A 17,399-nucleotide genomic window follows, 5' to 3' on the forward strand; every position below is an offset into this window, starting at 1 on the left:
ATGACTCAAAACTAACTCTCCCTTTACAGAAGTGATAATTGAGATCCTAAAATGTTGTTTAATTTATATAATAGAATAATGAGAGATTTTCTATATACTGTAGGGAAGGAAATTTTAATTCTTCCTCAACCCTTCTGAGTTCTTAGGTGGTACCCCTATAATAAAATATTAACAAGAGGAAAAACAAGTTTATTATCATGAATGTCTCATGTATACATGGGAGATACCCAGGGAAAAATGGGTGACTCCCATTAGATTAGAAGGGGAGGGGAGATGTAGGCCTCTTAAGGGAGAGTAAATGCTTATTAGGAAAGATGAATGGGCCCTGAGAAGTATAGGTAAAAGATATGATAGTGACAAAGTTGGTCAGGGTGTGGACTTCTAGTCCCCTCTCCTATGATAAGAGTCAGTCTTCCCTGGTTGAAGAAACTCCCAGGGAGGGGATTGATAACAACTGACTTCTTTTAGGGGATCTGTTTTCAGGCAGATAAGAGAGATCAGAGACAGCCTCTCCCCCATTTGCTGTTTTTTAAGTGCCTCCAGCTCAAGACAATCAATACACCACAGAGACATATTTTGTGGTGGCAATTTCTGAACACCTGCAGTCATATTTTTGGGTGACACATTCTGCTATCCTTCAACACCCAAGTTTGAGACTGCAGTTTATCAGTTCTTCCCCAACTGGTCCCTATGGTTGAGGTTTTTCTTCACTTCTACAGAACACTTGTATTAATAGTAGGACCTGAATTAGCTGCTGAGCAGCAGCTCTGTGTTCAATCTCATTACCCATTTCTACTCATGGAACATTTAACACTGGAGTGTCATAGTTGGGTGTGTAGCCTTGGATACTTGCAGACACAATTTGCTGCACTGAATTTAATTTGGTAAATAATACAGCAAGCACCCAGTGAAGTCTACTATTTGCCTGGCACTGGCTTAGCCATGGTGAATAAGCCCTGAAGAATAGGATAATAATCATCATTATATCCCCTTCATCTATTTTGATAGAAGAAACTGAACCTTTTCTGAAAAAAGTAACTAACATATTTATTTAGCTCCATTTTAAGGGCAAGGTGCTCAGGAAGGTATAATCAAGTCTTTTACCTTTTAGAGATTTATCATGTTGTAGGCAAGATGATATATATGGAAATTAATAGACAACTGAATTGATAACAACAGTTTATCCTGGCAGCGTGTTTCTTCTTCCTTTTTCCAAAAAAGAAGAAATAGAAGCTCAATCTCTTCTTTGTTTTCCTTCCAGAGCTGATCCTGCAGTGGGCCCTGTTTCCACCACTCCCTCCATGGCTTGATATTTCACAGTTCCTTTATAACTTTAGGGACTTATGTTAATATTATAAAGATTTTCCTCATCATTAATATCCCTGGCATATAATCGTGCCTGATGCAAAGAATACGCTTGATACTTTTTTTTTAAGTGAATGAAGAATTAAAAACAAGATAACAGACCCATAAGGGAGTCACTTATGCTAAGCTCCACATCACCAAACTGAGACTTAATTATAGTTTTGGCTTTCCTAGAAATGACATCTTAAACCAGGAATCAGGAGTTACCTGATTAATAGTAATTAGATAATGCACTTGAAAACCCCTGTCATGCCCTAAAGGAAAGTGACTTTGCCATAACCAATCTATCTTTTTTGTCTAATATAACATCTTTGTTCTCTCTTCCTTCTTTCTATGAAAATCTTTCATTTTGTACAGCTCCTAGGAGCGGCTTTCTATCTGCTAAATTGAGCGCTTCCCAATTTATGAAGTATTGAATAAAGCCAGTGAGATTAAATTTTGAATTTTTGCATTTTAGTAGAAGGTAACAAACTTTTAAAAAGAGATTTACAAAACATAAGAAATAAGATGTAGCTGGGGTGCCTGGGTAGCTCAGTGTATTGAGTATCCGACTTTGGCTCAGGTCATGATCTCAAGGCTGGTGAGTTCTATGCTCACCAGAGTCCTTGAACTCTGTGCTGACAGTGCAGAGCCTACTTGGGATTCTCTCTCCTTTTGTCTCTGCCCCTCCCCTGCTTCTGCTCTCTCTCTCTCTCCCTTCCTCTTTCTCTCTCTCAAAAAAAATAGATAAACATTAAAAAATGGAGATTTTATAGGGAGGCAAGAAAATTACTGGCAAAAGAGAAGATTGTTTCAGACAAGACCACCTTCCTTTATGGGGAAAGAAGGAGATCTTATTATAGGGCAGATTAATATTTTGATGGGATGGTTTCTAACACTACTATCAAAAGACTTTAGAAGAAGCAATGTGAAAGTAAGTCCTGACCTATAAACCTGTAGCTCTATTTCTATTTCAATATCCATAGTCAGTAGTTAAAGGATTATGATTCTTTACCAAAAATGACACAGACTCCAGCCCACGCTCACTTCCTGGATATTAAAACCGGTCAAATCTTCCAAAGTTCTTACATCCCAAGAAATAAACAAAATAGGAAAAAAAATGTAAATTTTGAGATACCCAGACTGGATTCAAAGGTTTACTCTTTCAACTAAATAGTGTAAGGATACAGTACTCACATTATAGGATTATTGTAAGGGTAGGAGAGATGAAATGAAATATATTTTATTTTCACAGCTCAATTACTTGTGTTAAATTCATTTCATGTGTTTTATCGTCCTCTTTTGGACACTGGAGGGCAATACTTTTTGATTAATTCAGAAAAAGAAGAATGTGTCATTTGCTGACTTATGTGTCTTGGTGTGCTGGCTTTCCACATGCATTGTTTTGTATTTTACTAATCTTGTGAGAAGGTAATTTGGTGTCCATTTGATAGATGGATACTGAGTTTCAGGGCGCATTAGGTAAATTGTCCTGAGTTATATAGTGAACACATGGCAGAGATGATTGAATCAAATAATGTTTTGCCTGTTGTGTGTGGGTGCTCAAAAAGGCATAGACATACATACAAAAGGCCCAGTCCCTATCTTTAGTCTTCACTCTAAAACTCTTTACTCTTTGATTTTATGCCTAAAAGTATATTCACCCACTAGACCCAAGCTCAGGGATCAGCATGAAGAGATAACAGAGGTAGAACAATAGACAGACCATAGACTTAAAGGAAGAATTTGCATTTATGAAGATTTTGAGGCTAAATTTCCACTTTATCTTCAAACTCTCTTCCTTGATTGTCTTGTTAACTAAACTGAAAATCTAGAAGTTGTGTGTGTGTGTGTGTGTGTGTGTGTGTGTGTGTGTGTGTGTGTGTGTTTTAATGCACCTATGGGGCAATAAAATATATTCTAGAATTGAGAACCTATTTTAAACTTGTGACTAAAAATGTTAATCTGTTAAATGTGGAACTCTGCCTTCAGACTAGAAACTCACAGTGCATTTGATCACTGGGCGTGACCTCAAAAGCCAAGTTTCCTTTATTTTGAGACTTGGGAAAGAATTTCTCTCCTGTCCTTATTAGTGTATTCCAGAGCCCAAACCAAGAAGAAATGCGAATTTTGGAATTTAGCTCCAGAGCAAACTCATTGGTATGACTTACACACCAACAAGGTTACTCTATTTACTCAGTAGGATCATTATAGGATATAGTTTTTTTGCCCAAAGTTCTAAGGAGTTGGAAGGCAAAGAAGTGTTTAGAGTTTAATGTTTAGAGCGGCTTAGAGGACAAAGTCCTAAATAAGCCCCTCCTGTTTGAAAGAGAGAGCAAGAGCCGCCTGTTGCTTAGGTGTTTGTCAGTGACTGGAGATTTACTATCAGTTTAGAAAAAGGGGGAGGAACTAAAGTTAGCTCACAAATTCCCCACAGGTTTTTGTCTATGCAGAAGTGCCCGGAGTTTCTCACCCTGAGTTCTGACCTGTAAATCTGCAAGGAAATCTTGAGAGTTTTTCTTTTTCCTTTTCTTTCTTTCTTTCTTTTTTTTTAAAGGAGGCAGGGAGCTGTGGATCCATCCCATCATCGGAATCCTAGCTGGTAAGCACAGAGACACAGATAATACACTCTACACAAATATATAGTCAGTGATTTTTTTCTAAAGGAAAGTTCTTCTGCTAGAATCCTTGCTACACTGTGTTAGTGGTTTCTTCTGCCAGGCTCTTTCTTCTCTTTTTATTTCTCCAAATTATCTTTATAAAAATGAAACAGTCCCCTAATGCCCTCCCCTCCTTTAAAATTTTCGCTTAAATAAAGAGATCTTTACCAATGTAGTGAAAAAGAACTGTTGTCAATAGTACTGTGCAATTCGTTTACTAAAAGATAATTACATTTGACTAATTAAAGTACTTCTGCAGTTACTTGAGTTGAAGTGGTAAGATTAGATAAAAATTCGCATCTTTAAAGAAGCATGAAGTCCTCTGTTTTCTGGTAATTCTAGTTGTCTTGTGGTGCCATTAGTCATATTAAATATTTATTTGGGGAAGTGAAAACGTCTATTTCATGAGCAGGGTTTCTTCCCCTTTCATTTTATGAAATAATTTCCTAAGAATGGAGAGTTGGTACACTTTTTTTTTAATAGGTAAGAAAGTTTTGTTTTGTTTCTTTCTTTCCTGCTTTTCTTTTGAGAGGGGTGGGGTGTTTTTTTAGGTAATAGCATTGGAGCAAATGCATTGATCTTATTAATGTGAAATTCAGCATGTAACTCATATAATCCTTGATATGAAACATGCAGTTGTGACAATGATGTCACTCATTTCTCAAACAATGATGTGTTTAAAGAACGTTGCTCTGTGCACATATGTTAAGTAATACTTTATTTCTTTCTCAATGAAACGCTATGCACTTTCTTTATAATTTGCTTTGTCAGCTTCTAAACTTTGAACTCATGTGTTTAATTGGCTCATTTCAGGCATGAAACCTGAAGTTGTATAAAGATTAACCACTGAGTATTCAATAGTCATTTATTTAACTATTTAACCTTAGTCCCATGGGTGACTGGAGGATCCTGAATTCCATGATTCCTTAAAAGCAGTCCATTTTTTTTTATTTAAAAAAATTTTAAATGTTTTATTTATTCTTGAAAGCAGAGAGAGACAGAGCATGAGTGGGGAGGGGCAGAGAGAGACCCAGAATTGGAAGCAGGCTCCAGGCTCTGAGCTGTCAGCACAGAGCCCAACGCATGGCTCGAACCCACGGACTTCGAGATCATGACCTGAGCTAAAGTCAGACACCTAACCGATTGAGCCACCAAGAATCCCCAAAACAATCATTTTTTATAAAAGTTTTAGCCTTAAAGTTGTAGCTGTCCAAATAAAATTGGCAAAATGCAATTTTCAAAATTTCAAAAGCTAAAGTGAGGGTAAAATGGCAATTTTCATCACAGGGTATTAATACTTAAAGATACCATGAGCACATCTTTTATCTCTTTATAAAGAAATTTACCTACTTAATTTCATTCACTCTTAATCATGATCTTCTGAAGAAAGTAGAACTTAAATTAGTTTTATATAGCATTGCAGAACAGAAAAGTTAGGTGACTTGCCCAAGACCAAATGCATAAACATCTCCACTTTCTTAATAACATTATTAAAAATGTGACATATACAATTGGGTGTTTTTAACTTGGACTGAATTTTTTTATTTCACAATAAGGGCATGTTAGTTTATTTGAAAATGATAAACCTACACAAGGCATAAAATTATGGCTTGTGAAGCACTAATTGTCTTAGATGGCAGGATGAGTGCAGAATGAAGCAGCAACTGTTATGAGTTAATAAACTGCTTCCTTGGAGTGAGGGCACTGTGGTATTGTGGGCACTGAGGACTGTATTAGCTTCTGGTGGTGGCTGTGCCTGTTGGCAGGGTGAGACCAGGTGTGTTCTCCCAGAAAGATTATTTTGCCAGCAGGTATCTCACTGTCAGTGCAGGTGGGGTTGTGACATTTGGGCTGTGACAGGTCCAGAAGAGGAACCAGCTGCTTTAACCTCTGCCTGGCTGGGACTGGACTGGAAGGACTGATTAAAAAGAGTAGATAGATTCATTGCCTGCAGTATTTTGCAGACTGAGTACAAAGCTGAAAAAAATAATGAAGGGGGGAAAAAAGAATGAGCAAAAGAAACATTTTTTAAAAGTCATAAAACAAGATGAAAGGAAAAGTAAATTTAGAGGGCCAGGAATCCTGCTCTGTACATTCTACCTGCATGCCATCCCAAAGACAAGCACGATTGACTAAGTTCCTCAAGTGAAGTACAGTCCCAAACAGTGAACTAGAGAGTCCTCATACCTTTTTCTTTCTTCTCTATTGATTCCAGAGTTTGGTCTGGAAATGGGAGAGTTATTCTGATCCCTCAGGATTGTTACAAGGATTAAATAAGAAACAAATATAAACTAGCTAATGAATGAATATGAATATCTTTTTTGTTTTAAACAAAGAAAGTTGGATTTTACTGGGAATATAATGGTAGCAAACTAATCTGTCAATTTATCAGGTAACCCAGTTAGAGTTTACAGTCAACTCCAATGAACCATTAAAGCGTTGACTTAAGGAACCTGGGTGGCTCAGTAGGTTAAGCATCCGACTTCGGCTCAGGTCATGGCCTCACAGCTTGTGAGTTTGAACCCTGTGTGGGACTCTGTGCTGACAGCTCAGAGCCTGGAACCTGCTTTAGATTCTGTGTCTCCCTCTCTCTCTGCCCCTCCCCCACTCATGCTCAGTCCCTCTGTCTCTCAAAAAAAAATTAAAAAAATTTAAAATAAATAGAAATAAAAGAGTGTTGACTCTCCAAAGACATTCTTAAATGTAAATGTAAGACAAGCTCTCTTGATTCTTAGTCTCATTGAAAATGATTTTAATTTCCATGTGGTTGTAATAAGAATGGTATCCTCTGTGAACAGTCATTAATCATGTGAAATAATTCAAGCTGTTTTGTGCATCTTTGTTCAACTGTCGTTTTAGGGGAACACTCTATCTAAAAGCCACTGCTCAGGAATGGAATGGATGCAAAGATGAACAAGATTCAGGCCCCTAGGTAGAATACAGTTCAGTAGTGTAGACTAGCAACTCAATCAAGCCACTGTAAGTAATAGGTTTATAGTAAAGACACCCTTGATAGGCAGAAAATAGCTCGTGGGATTCTCAGAACAGCCAAGTAGGTGGCCTTCCAGGCCTTACACATAATTTGCTGCATGGAAGGATTCAGTGACTCTCCAGACTGGTCTTTCCTGGACCTTTCAGGAGACATAGCTATTCCATCACCTGCTGTTGCATAAGTTGATTCTTACTTGCTGCTGAAATCACTTCATGCTTTAGCAACCAGTGGCTCTGTTTAACTTTGAAAAAATGAGTCACTCATGACAAGACTCCTACGCCCAACCAATCATTTTATCATTGCTTTCTATGATTTTTTAAAGTTTTTGCTCCTGTTTCTAACTGAATAAATGACTGTATGTCATAGCTATGATTCCTGAAAGAATTTGATTCGATGCTCAGCTAAACACAATCATGAATGACTGTTTGGCTAAGGCATTCACAAGTCTCTTGCAGATCATTGACATAACAGGTGATTGTCTCAAGTGGGTCGTGTCCATTAGGGGTCTAGTCAAGTGTGACCAAGCAGTTGATACTGTCAAGTGGTAGAGGCACAGTCATCTCCATTCAAAAGGCAGGTTATTTCATCAGAAGGTAATAGGTAGGAACCCACGCAGAATCAAGTTGTAGGCACAGCAACTTGTTTAAGCTTTCCCAAACATATATGCATCTAAATAAATATAGTATCTGACAAGATGCATGATTTATCAATTAGGATGTGCTTCTAAGTGTTACAGGTATCCAGAGGAGGAAAACTTACTTTTAGCTGAGGACTTATAGGATAAAAAAAGTAACATTTGAGCTAGGGCTTTGAAGGTGACTAGGATGTGAATGTGTATAAAGGGAAATAGGACATTTTAGGCAAAGGGAATGACATGAGAATGACGTGAAAAATCACATAGAAAATTTCATGAAAAAGACAATAATTTAGTATGGTCACATACTGGAAGAACAATCAACACCAATGTTGAAATCATTGACTTTTGTACAAGCATGGATTGGAGCAATTGGTAATCATTATTGGCATCAAAGCTAAAAACATATTCAGATCAAGATCAGTATCTTTCTTTGAGAATATACAGAACAGCTCATCAAGGAGACCACTGGCAATTGACAAAAGAAGAGCTCAAATAAACAAGCAGAAGAATTTAAGTTTAGAGAATAAGAAGTATGCTTGTTTTACTGGCATTGTACAATATTCAGACATGCAACTGTTTATTGCCTAATACTGGGTGTGTTGGTTGGGGTGGGAGAAGTAAGGGTGATGAATTAAAGACAGATGATTGAATTGAGATTTGAGAGCTTCCTCTCTGTTAGTTTTAGTTAGTTCTTAGGATTTCTAGGCTTTAAGTATAGTCTATGAGTTGAAAAATATCAAGCTTATATCTTGTGATCTAATTTTCTTCTAAGCTATAGAACGCAACATCCAATGGCCAGTTTGATATTTCTACCTCAAACTTTATGTGTCCTACATAGAACTTTGATTTTCCTTCTCAAAATTTTTCTTCCCTGGGTATTTCTTATTTCACCACTTCCAACATATCTGCCCAGATCCCACACCAGAGAAAATCTATTTGCTTTTCCTCCAAAATATATAATAAATTCACACTTTTCTCTATTTTTCTCTTTTTCACATTTAATCCTCCATCACTTTTTCTCTGAACTACTAAAATAGCCTTGCTTCTCTTTTTCAACTCTTCTAATTCATCAGAGAGCAGAAAAAGTGATTTTTATTTCATGCAAAATTACATCATGTCATTTTCCTACTCAAGATTCTCTGACAATTTCCCATTAAACTTAGAAAAATACCCAAACTCCTTTCTAGCTTCAAAGTTCTTCATAATTAACTTCTGCCTCTGCCTCTGCCTCTTTTATCTCATAGTCTCTCCTTCTGACTACTTCCCTTAGTGCATTAGCTGAACAGGCCAAGACCATCTCCATCCACCACAGGATCTGTGTACTTGTTGTCATCTTCTCTGGTTCTTGGTCCTCACATATTTGACTCCATAAAATGTTCCACATATGCACATATGTCCCTGCCTCAGAGAGATGCACTTACCTGACCCTCTCCCTGAGAAGCCATTCCATACCCCAGTGACTCTCTATCCCATTACTCTGTTCTGTTTACTCGTAGCTGTTGAAACGATCTCAAATTACATTTTTTAAAATTATTTTTTCATTGTCCACTAATTAATTACTTATACACCATCTTTTACACTGTTATTCTATCAGTGCTTGGAACTACATGGCTGGTATTCAACAAGTACTTGTTGGAAAGTAAATAAATGGAGGGATGTATACGTGGAGCCACAAAAGTATAAATTTGTAAATCAAGCTAGCCTGAGAAAATGTTTTTTTTCTCTAATACCATAGTTGCTCAATTTCAAAAAAAACTAAAACTTTGTGAAATATGAATAAATAAATATAAAGAAAACTTGGGTAAAGTTTAAGAATACGTAGTTAAATTTCCACTGTTATTTTTTCCCTTCCAGAAAATTGAGCTTTTTTTCCACAATTGTGCGAAATTTAAATGATGATTACATAGAGCAGGATATAGTTTCATAAAATACCACAGGGCCCTGTTTCATTCTAAGATGGAACATATAATTGTGAGAGAAAAGTTTCTCATTATGGCAGCATAAACAGCTCTTTGGTCTTCCTATGGCAAAAGTCAACATTTCTTAAGGTAAACTTACCTTTTTCATTCACAATAAAGACTTTGTTAAGATTTTATTGTATATATGTCCCTAATTTTAAAATTATGATCCAAGGGGCACCTGGGTGGCTCAGTCAGTTGAGTGTCTGACTTCGGCTCAGGTCATGATCCTACAGTTTGTGAGTTTGAGCCCCATGTCGGGCACTGTGCTGACAACTCGGAGCCTGGAGCCTGCTTTGGGTTCTGTGTCTCCATCTTTCTCTGCCCTTCCCCCTTAACTCATGCTCTGTCTCTCTTTCTCTCACAAATAAGTAAATATTTGAAAAAGGTAAAACAAAAATTTTTTTAATGTCTATTTATTTATTTTGAGAGAGAAGGAGACAGAGTGTGTGCAGGGGAGGGACAGAGAGAGAGAAGGAGAGAGAGAATCCCAAACAGGCTCTGAGCTGCCAGCACAAAGCCCAACGCAGGGCTTAGTCTTAACAACCATGAGATCATGACCTGACTCCTAATCAAGAGTCCATTGCTTAACCGACTGAGCCACCTTGTTGCCCCACAAAAGCATCTTTACTGTTACCCCCAGTAAGACATCTAGAGGAAAAGGTGATAAAATTATGTATGTTTGAAAGCCACTAATTTGGACCATTATCCAGAAAATAAAAATGGAAAGAGCTAACATTTATTGAGAGCATACTCTGTCCTGACCACCTTTACCTAATTTATTCTTTTCAACATCCCTAAGTTATTATCATTTTCTTTATTTCATACATGAGAAAAACTCAAGCATGAGGTTTAATGCTGTTTAGTTGATAAAGTTATTCTAAGGTTGGAAAAATAAGAATCTTATTTAAGACAAGATTCTTGGGATGCCTGGGTGGCTCAGATGGTTAAGTGACTGACTCTAGATATCTGCTCAGGTCATGATCTCACGGTTTTGTGGTTTTATGAGTTTGAGCCCAGCATGGGGCTCTGCATGCTGACCATGCTTGGGACCTGCCTGGGATTCTCTCTCTCCCTCTCTGCCCCACCCCTGCTTACACTTTCTCTGTCTCTCTCAAAAGAAATACACTTAAAAGAAAAAAAAAAAGACATGGGGTGCCTGGGTGGCTCAGTTGGTTAAGCATCTGATTTCAGCTCAGGTCATGATCTCATGGTTTGTGGGTTTGAGCCCCACATTGGGCTCTGTGCTGACAGTTCAGAGCCTGGAGCCTCCTTTGGATTCTGTGTCTCCCTCTCTCTATGCCTCTCCCCTGCTCATGCTCTGTCTGTCTGTCTGTCTCTCTCTCTCTCTCTCTCAAAAATAAATAAACATTAGGGGTGCCTGGGTGGCTCAGTCGGTTGAGCGTCTGACTTGGGCTCAGGTCATGATCTCACAGTTTGTGAGTTTGAGCCCCACGTTGGGCTCTGTGCTGACAGCTCAGAGCCTGGAGCCTGCTTCGGATTCTGTGTCTCCCCCTCTTTCTGCCCCTTCCCTGCTCATGCTCTGTCTCTTTCTCTGTCAAAAATAAATAAACATTAAAAAAATTAAAGTAAATAAACATTAAAAATTTTTTAAAAAAGGAAAGACACAACATTCTTTACCTAAAAGGCTCATTTTCTACAGAAAAAAAATGGTGGTGGCTAAATTATTTTTAATATTTTTCTTCACTTTTAGAGAAGCAACTTGTAATGGAGGCTTCACCTCTTGAGTTACCAGCTGACACACTTCAACGCATCGCATCTGAACTTAGATGTCACCTGACAGATGAGAGGGTTGCCCTCCACCTTGATAAGGAAGATAAGCTGAGGCACTTCAGAGAGTATTTTCATATCCCCAAAATGCAGGATCTACCTGCAGGTAAGAACACTGAAAAGAATTCTATTTTTCTTAATTAATTTATTAATTTATTTTTGCTACTACATGAGTTTATCATAAACCTTTGAAATCGTTGTTCTCTGACATAATAGAGCCATTGTAATTATGTCTGAAAAACAGAAAGTTCCTGGTGCTACTAAATCAGCCTGTCAGCCAACCTTAGCCTCAGATTCTTTATGTTCCTTTTCTTCTTCTGAATAAAATACTTGCAGCGTTTTTATACTGTCATCTATTTCTCTGAACAATAGAGTGACTGATTGAAAATTATAGGCAGACGCATTTACTTGTTCTCTAAGCACTTAGAGCTCAAAACAATTTCTTTTCAATACAGTATTAGAATATCTCTTATTTGTGGCACCTAGTTAATGATAGCATGATATTTCTCTTAGAGGAAATATTATTTTGTGATTTGGGCATATTAAGAAGATATTATGTGAATAACCATCTTTGTATGCTGTGAGTAAAGATGGCATGTATAAGAATTACCAAAAATAAGGAAACAATCAGTGACTAAGAAATACATATTGCATTTTTTTTTCTTTTAAATGATATGGTAAGCTGATTCTGTTCTTGGTTTGGGGATGTCCTATTTTTAAAAAATAGGTAGCACAAGTATAAAAATATGAAATTTTTAAAATATTTGACTTTGCTCCATTTTACATCAATGAAAAAAGATTTGTCAAAATAAATATAGGTTTTATTTTCCTTTTCCTAGATGGTTTTTGAGACATTGTTAGAGAAAAGGGTCAAAATTATTTTTACTTAGCTGATGTTGCACTTAATGTTCAATGTTGTTCTAAAGACCATACCCCCAAAATAACACATGCACACATGCATGCACACACACACTCAGGCACAAACATACGCACCAAGAAAAAGGAAGAAAGCAAGCAAGGAAGGCATGCAAGACATAGATATTGGAAAGACCTGTCTAAATCTGTCTAAATTATTCCTGTTTGGAACATAATTGTTCCTGAATCTCTGAGAGGATACTGGATAGTTCCATAAGATATATTGGTTTTTCAGAGATAAAAGACAAAGTTTTTATGACCTACCTATCAAAGTACCAAAATGACTTCCACATTTACATTTGTATTTCCTCCAGAAACAAAAGCACTTGTGTCATGGACATCTTTGCTTATTTGATAATCAAAAATTATTCCTTCCTTGTTTGAATTTGCAAATCTTGGAACAGTGTTTGAAATTTGTATAAACTCCTTGGCCATTTGCTTTTCTTAAAAAGTTGTAATTTTCTCTTCATGTATAAAGTTTGTTGCTTCTAGATATTTTATTTTTCAATTGATTTTAATTTTTTAGGTCTTAGTTATATTAACAACTTGTTCTAAGGAGTTTTAAATTAAAAAATTTTTTTAATGTTTATTTATTTTTGAGAGAGAGTGTGAGCGGTGTGGAGGGAGGTAAGGCAGAGAGAGAGGGAGACAGCGATCTGAAGCAGGCTCTCAGCTATCCACACAGAGCCCAATGAGGGGCTCCAACTCACGAACCATGAGATCATGACCTGAGCTGAAGTCGGACGGTTAACCGACTAGGCCACCCAGGCACCCCTGTAAGGAATTTTAAATGAATTTGCCTAGTCCATGTAGTTGGACGATATAACCAGAAATGGATTCCAAATTTTGGGACTCCTTCTCCAGTTGTCTTGACTCAAAGCTATTACTTTTTCAAAGATTACTCTAAGGGAACCTGACTGGCTCAGTCAGTAGAGCATGGGACTTTTGATCTCAGGGTCATGAGCTCAAGCTTCATGTTGGGCATAGAGCTTACTTAAAAAAGAAACTACTCTACTGAGTTGGAATTTATATACCATAGAATCCACTTTGTTTTATGCTCTGCAAGATACCCCCAGGATTTGCTTATCTTATAACTGAGAGTTGTACCTTTTGACTATTTTTACCTATTTTGCCTACCCCACACCTGTCGCCTTTGGCAACCACCACCAATCTGTCTCTGTATCTATCAGTTCATTTATATTTATTTATTTATTCATTCATTCATTCAATTCTTCATATCAGTGATATCATACAATATTTTCTTTCTTTGTCTGACTTATATCATTTAGTATTTTAAGTGCACAGTTTCGGGCACCTGGGTGGTTCAGTTGGTTAAGTGTCTGCCTTTGGCTCAGGTCATGATCTCATGGTCCATGGGTTCAAGTCCCACATCAGTCTCTATATGCTGACAGCTCAAAGCCTGGAGCCTGCTTCAGATTCTGTGTCTCCCTCTCTCTCTCTGCCCCTCCTTTGCTTCTGTCTCTCTCTCTCATTCTCTCTCTCAAAAAGTAAATAAACATTAAAAAAATGTTTTTAAGTGCATAGTTCAATAGGTGCTTATAGTTTGATGATCATCACCACAACCTGAGTCTTTACTCCCTTTTTACATCCCCAGCTCCAAGTGGCCAGTAATCTACCAAACCTGTTACTATTTTGCTCTATATAGATCATTAAATCAGACAATGCCCTTGCAAGTAACTTGTGTTTGAGAGTAGTTTTACACAAAGAGTTGCTTAAAAATGATAAGGAAGACAATTTAGATGATACAGACTTTATTTAACACTTCCTGAGACTCACAATTTCCATTCCCTAGGGTCCAGGGAACTGCAAAATGGGGTGGGAGGCAGGAAGCTTTTATAGGACAAAGAATAAAGAACAAGGAAGAGAAAAATAGAAAATGTCTAATTTGGTGGGGCCACATAGTGAAACTTGTTTGGGGCAAGAAGGAATAAGGAAATAAGTATAGAGTCCAGAGTTGGCTTGGCATTAGGATTGGCTGACAGTATGTACTGCCTTCCTGGTCAAGCAGAACATTAACAGGGACTAGGAAAGTCACCTAAGTTTCCATGCTGATGTATCATCCTGGGCAGAAGCAGCTCCGTCTTGGACCTAGAAAGTTATTTCAATGGTATTCCTATCACTGTTTCTTTCATCCTCAAATATTCCCCTCTTTCAATTTTGTCATATGTTCAGGAAAGATGAGAAAATTGTCATTCAACTTTAATAAGTTAAATTGAATGCTCTCCAAACAAGATCTACCATTACTATGACTTTGTGATATTATCCTGTTAGATACAATTGGCATAGAAAACTGCCATGCTTGAGTTTGTCTCCAGGGGTTCCATGTAATATAATAGAGCCTCTTCAGTTCAACTATTGTTAGGCTCAGAAGTTGGTGACAAGTATGAGGTATCAGTGAATGAAATATGGGAAAGTATGCTTTTTAGCATAAAGTATAATCCTTTATTTTATAGTAGCTAACATGTTAAATAAAGGTTTTATCCAGCTATATTTATGACTATAGGATTCTAATGATTTATATATCTAATTTCTATAAGAAAAAAAGTAAGAATATTTCTTAGTTAAAAATTTGATTTCGTAGACTTTTTGAATTTCTCATTGCACTTGCATTATGCAATTTTGTGGACTTGTAATCTTTTAAAAAAATTTTGTAAATGTTTATTTATTTTTACAAGAGAGAGAGAGAGAGAGAGAGAGAGAGAGAGAGAATCAGAACATGAGCAGGGGAGGGGCAGAGAGAGAGGAAGACACAAAATCCTAAGCATGGTCCAGACTCTGAGCTGTCAGCACAGAGCCCAATGCAGGGCTCGAACTCACCAACCACAAGATCATGACCTGAGCAGAAACCAAGAGTCGAATGCTTTACCGGCTGAGCCACCGAGGCACCCCATGGACCTACTTGTAATTTTGTCTTTCCTTTTGTATTAGACTAATTGTTCTCTGAAAGCAAGGGCTATGTTATTTCTCTTTGTATGAATGGGAGTCATCTAGGCAGACCCTAAGGTGGAGGTGGCCAGTGAGGTCTTATCCCTCAGAAAGAACAGCATTTGTAAACACACGAGCAAGAGAAAGCATAGTTGCTGAAGAATTAGAAAATTTGCGTGTGTGTGTGTGTGTGTGTGTGTGTTCGCATGTGGGTGTTTCTTTCTTTCTTTCTTTCTTTCTTTCTTTCTTTCTTTCTTTCTTTCTTTCTTTCTTTCTTTCTTTCTTTCTTTCTTTCTTTCTTAACTGCCCAGTAATGTTTGAATTTCTGCTGAGTTTATTCATAGCTGTGGAAAATGTTTAAGCTTGGAACCACAAAATTGTATATTAATGTTACTAATATCATTTCATCAAGACTGCAGACTCATATTGAAGAAGGCAAAAGTAGAATTAAGGAAATGATGTAGAATATTTTTTCAGAAATCCAAAAGGAACTGTAAAAATCAAAGTAAATGCATTGGAGGTGAAAAAAGGGAAGAGATTCAAGAAATATTTTAAATACTGATTGAACAAACCTGAGTTAATTATTCAATGAATAAACTGTTAACTGGGAGAAATAACTCTGGTGTTAGATGCATTCACATTGGAGATTGTTATATCTTATTGAATTGATGCATTATCATTATGTAATGTTCTACTTTATCCCTGGTAACTTCTTTACTCTGTAGTCTTCCTTGTCTGATATTAATATACTAATCTAGGTTCATTTTGATCAGTGTTTCCTTAGCATATCTTTTTCCACCTACCCATATCATTGCAATTGAAAAATAGACTGTCTACTTATAGATAGAACAGAGTTGGGTCTCTTTTTAAATTCACTCTGGCAATGAATTTTCATTGGCATATTCAGACTCTTTATGTGTAATGTAATTATTGACAGGTGTAGATTTAGATCTACCATTTTATTATTTGTTTTGTGTCAATTTTCCTTTATTTCCTTCCCCCTTTCTTGCCTTTGCTTTGATGATATCTATATTTTTTTGGTATCACATTAAGTTACATATTAAGTTTTGTATTCTATCTTTTTGTGTAGTTTTTGTTGGTTTGATTTACTGGTTGCTCTAGAGATTAAAAATATATAATATAAAATATACATTATATATAATATATTAATTAATAGTTATTAATATATATTAAATATCTATTTAAACTCATTACTTGATTTAGAAACAATATTTTGTCACTTCAAACAGGATGTAGAAAATTAAAATTATATAATTAGCTCTCTTTCTCATCTTTTTATGTCATAGTTGTTATATATATCTTACATCTACAAACTCTGAAAACCCAGATACCGTTTTCATTTTTTCTTTTCAATATGTATAACCGTATATCATGTATATTTAAAAATATTAAAGAAGAGTCTTTTACATTTACCTAGATATCTACTACTTATGTTGCTCTTCCTTCATTCCTAACGTCCAAACTTCCCTCTAGTATTATTTCTTCTCACCCAAAAGAACTTCCCTTAGTATTTCTTTTAGACAGATCTACAGCCAAAGGTTTTTCTTCATTTTCCTTCCCCTGAAAATGTCTTTATTATGCCTCCATTTCCGAAGAATATTTTTGCCAGACATAGAATTCTGTGCTGACAATTATTTTCTTTCAGTCACTTCTTAAAAATTTTGGTCCATTGGTTTCTGTCCTCCACATTATTTGATGAGAAATTGTCATCATTAGAATTATCGGTCCCCAATAGACATAGGACCGATGTCTGTGGTTGCTTTAAAGATTTTTCTTTGTCTTAAATTATCAGTGGTTTGATTATAATGTGTCTGGGCATGCATTTATTTTTTTTTTTTTAATATATGAAATTTACTGTCAAATTCGTTTCCATACAACACCCACTGCTCATCCCAAAAGATGCCCTCTTCAATACCCATCACCTACCCTCCCCTCCCTCCCACTCGCCATCAACCCTCAGTTTGTTCTCAGTTTTTAAGAGTCTCTTATTGTAACCTCTAACCTCTTTGGGGCATGCATTTATTTGAGTTTATCCTCCTTGGAGTTCACTGAGATTCTTAAGTATGCAAGTTTAAATTTTTGACCAATTTGAGGAATTTTTAACCATTATTTCTTAAAACATTTTTGCATCCCAT

General features: G+C 36.5%; 1 protein-coding gene across 3 annotated transcripts in view; it reads left to right on the forward strand.

The window, feature by feature from the left end:
• The first annotated feature begins 3,693 nt into the window (after window positions 1-3,693).
• KYNU (kynureninase) overlaps window positions 3,694-17,399 on the forward strand; it is a 122,852-nt gene continuing 109,146 nt past the window's right edge. Inside the window, exons 1-2 of one of the 3 annotated variants that reach the window (XM_045033721.1) lie at window positions 3,694-3,946; window positions 11,306-11,488. In XM_045033721.1, the coding sequence (XP_044889656.1) occupies window positions 11,320-11,488 (169 nt within the window). In that variant the 5' untranslated portion in view covers window positions 3,694-3,946; window positions 11,306-11,319. The remainder of the gene's footprint in view (window positions 3,947-11,305; window positions 11,489-17,399) is intronic. The other 2 variants (XM_045033720.1, XM_011285295.4) reach the window with 2 other exon arrangements.

The sequence above is a fragment of the Felis catus genome, chromosome C1 (assembly GCF_018350175.1).
Source record: "Felis catus isolate Fca126 chromosome C1, F.catus_Fca126_mat1.0, whole genome shotgun sequence".
Classification (NCBI taxonomy): Eukaryota; Metazoa; Chordata; class Mammalia; order Carnivora; family Felidae; genus Felis; species Felis catus.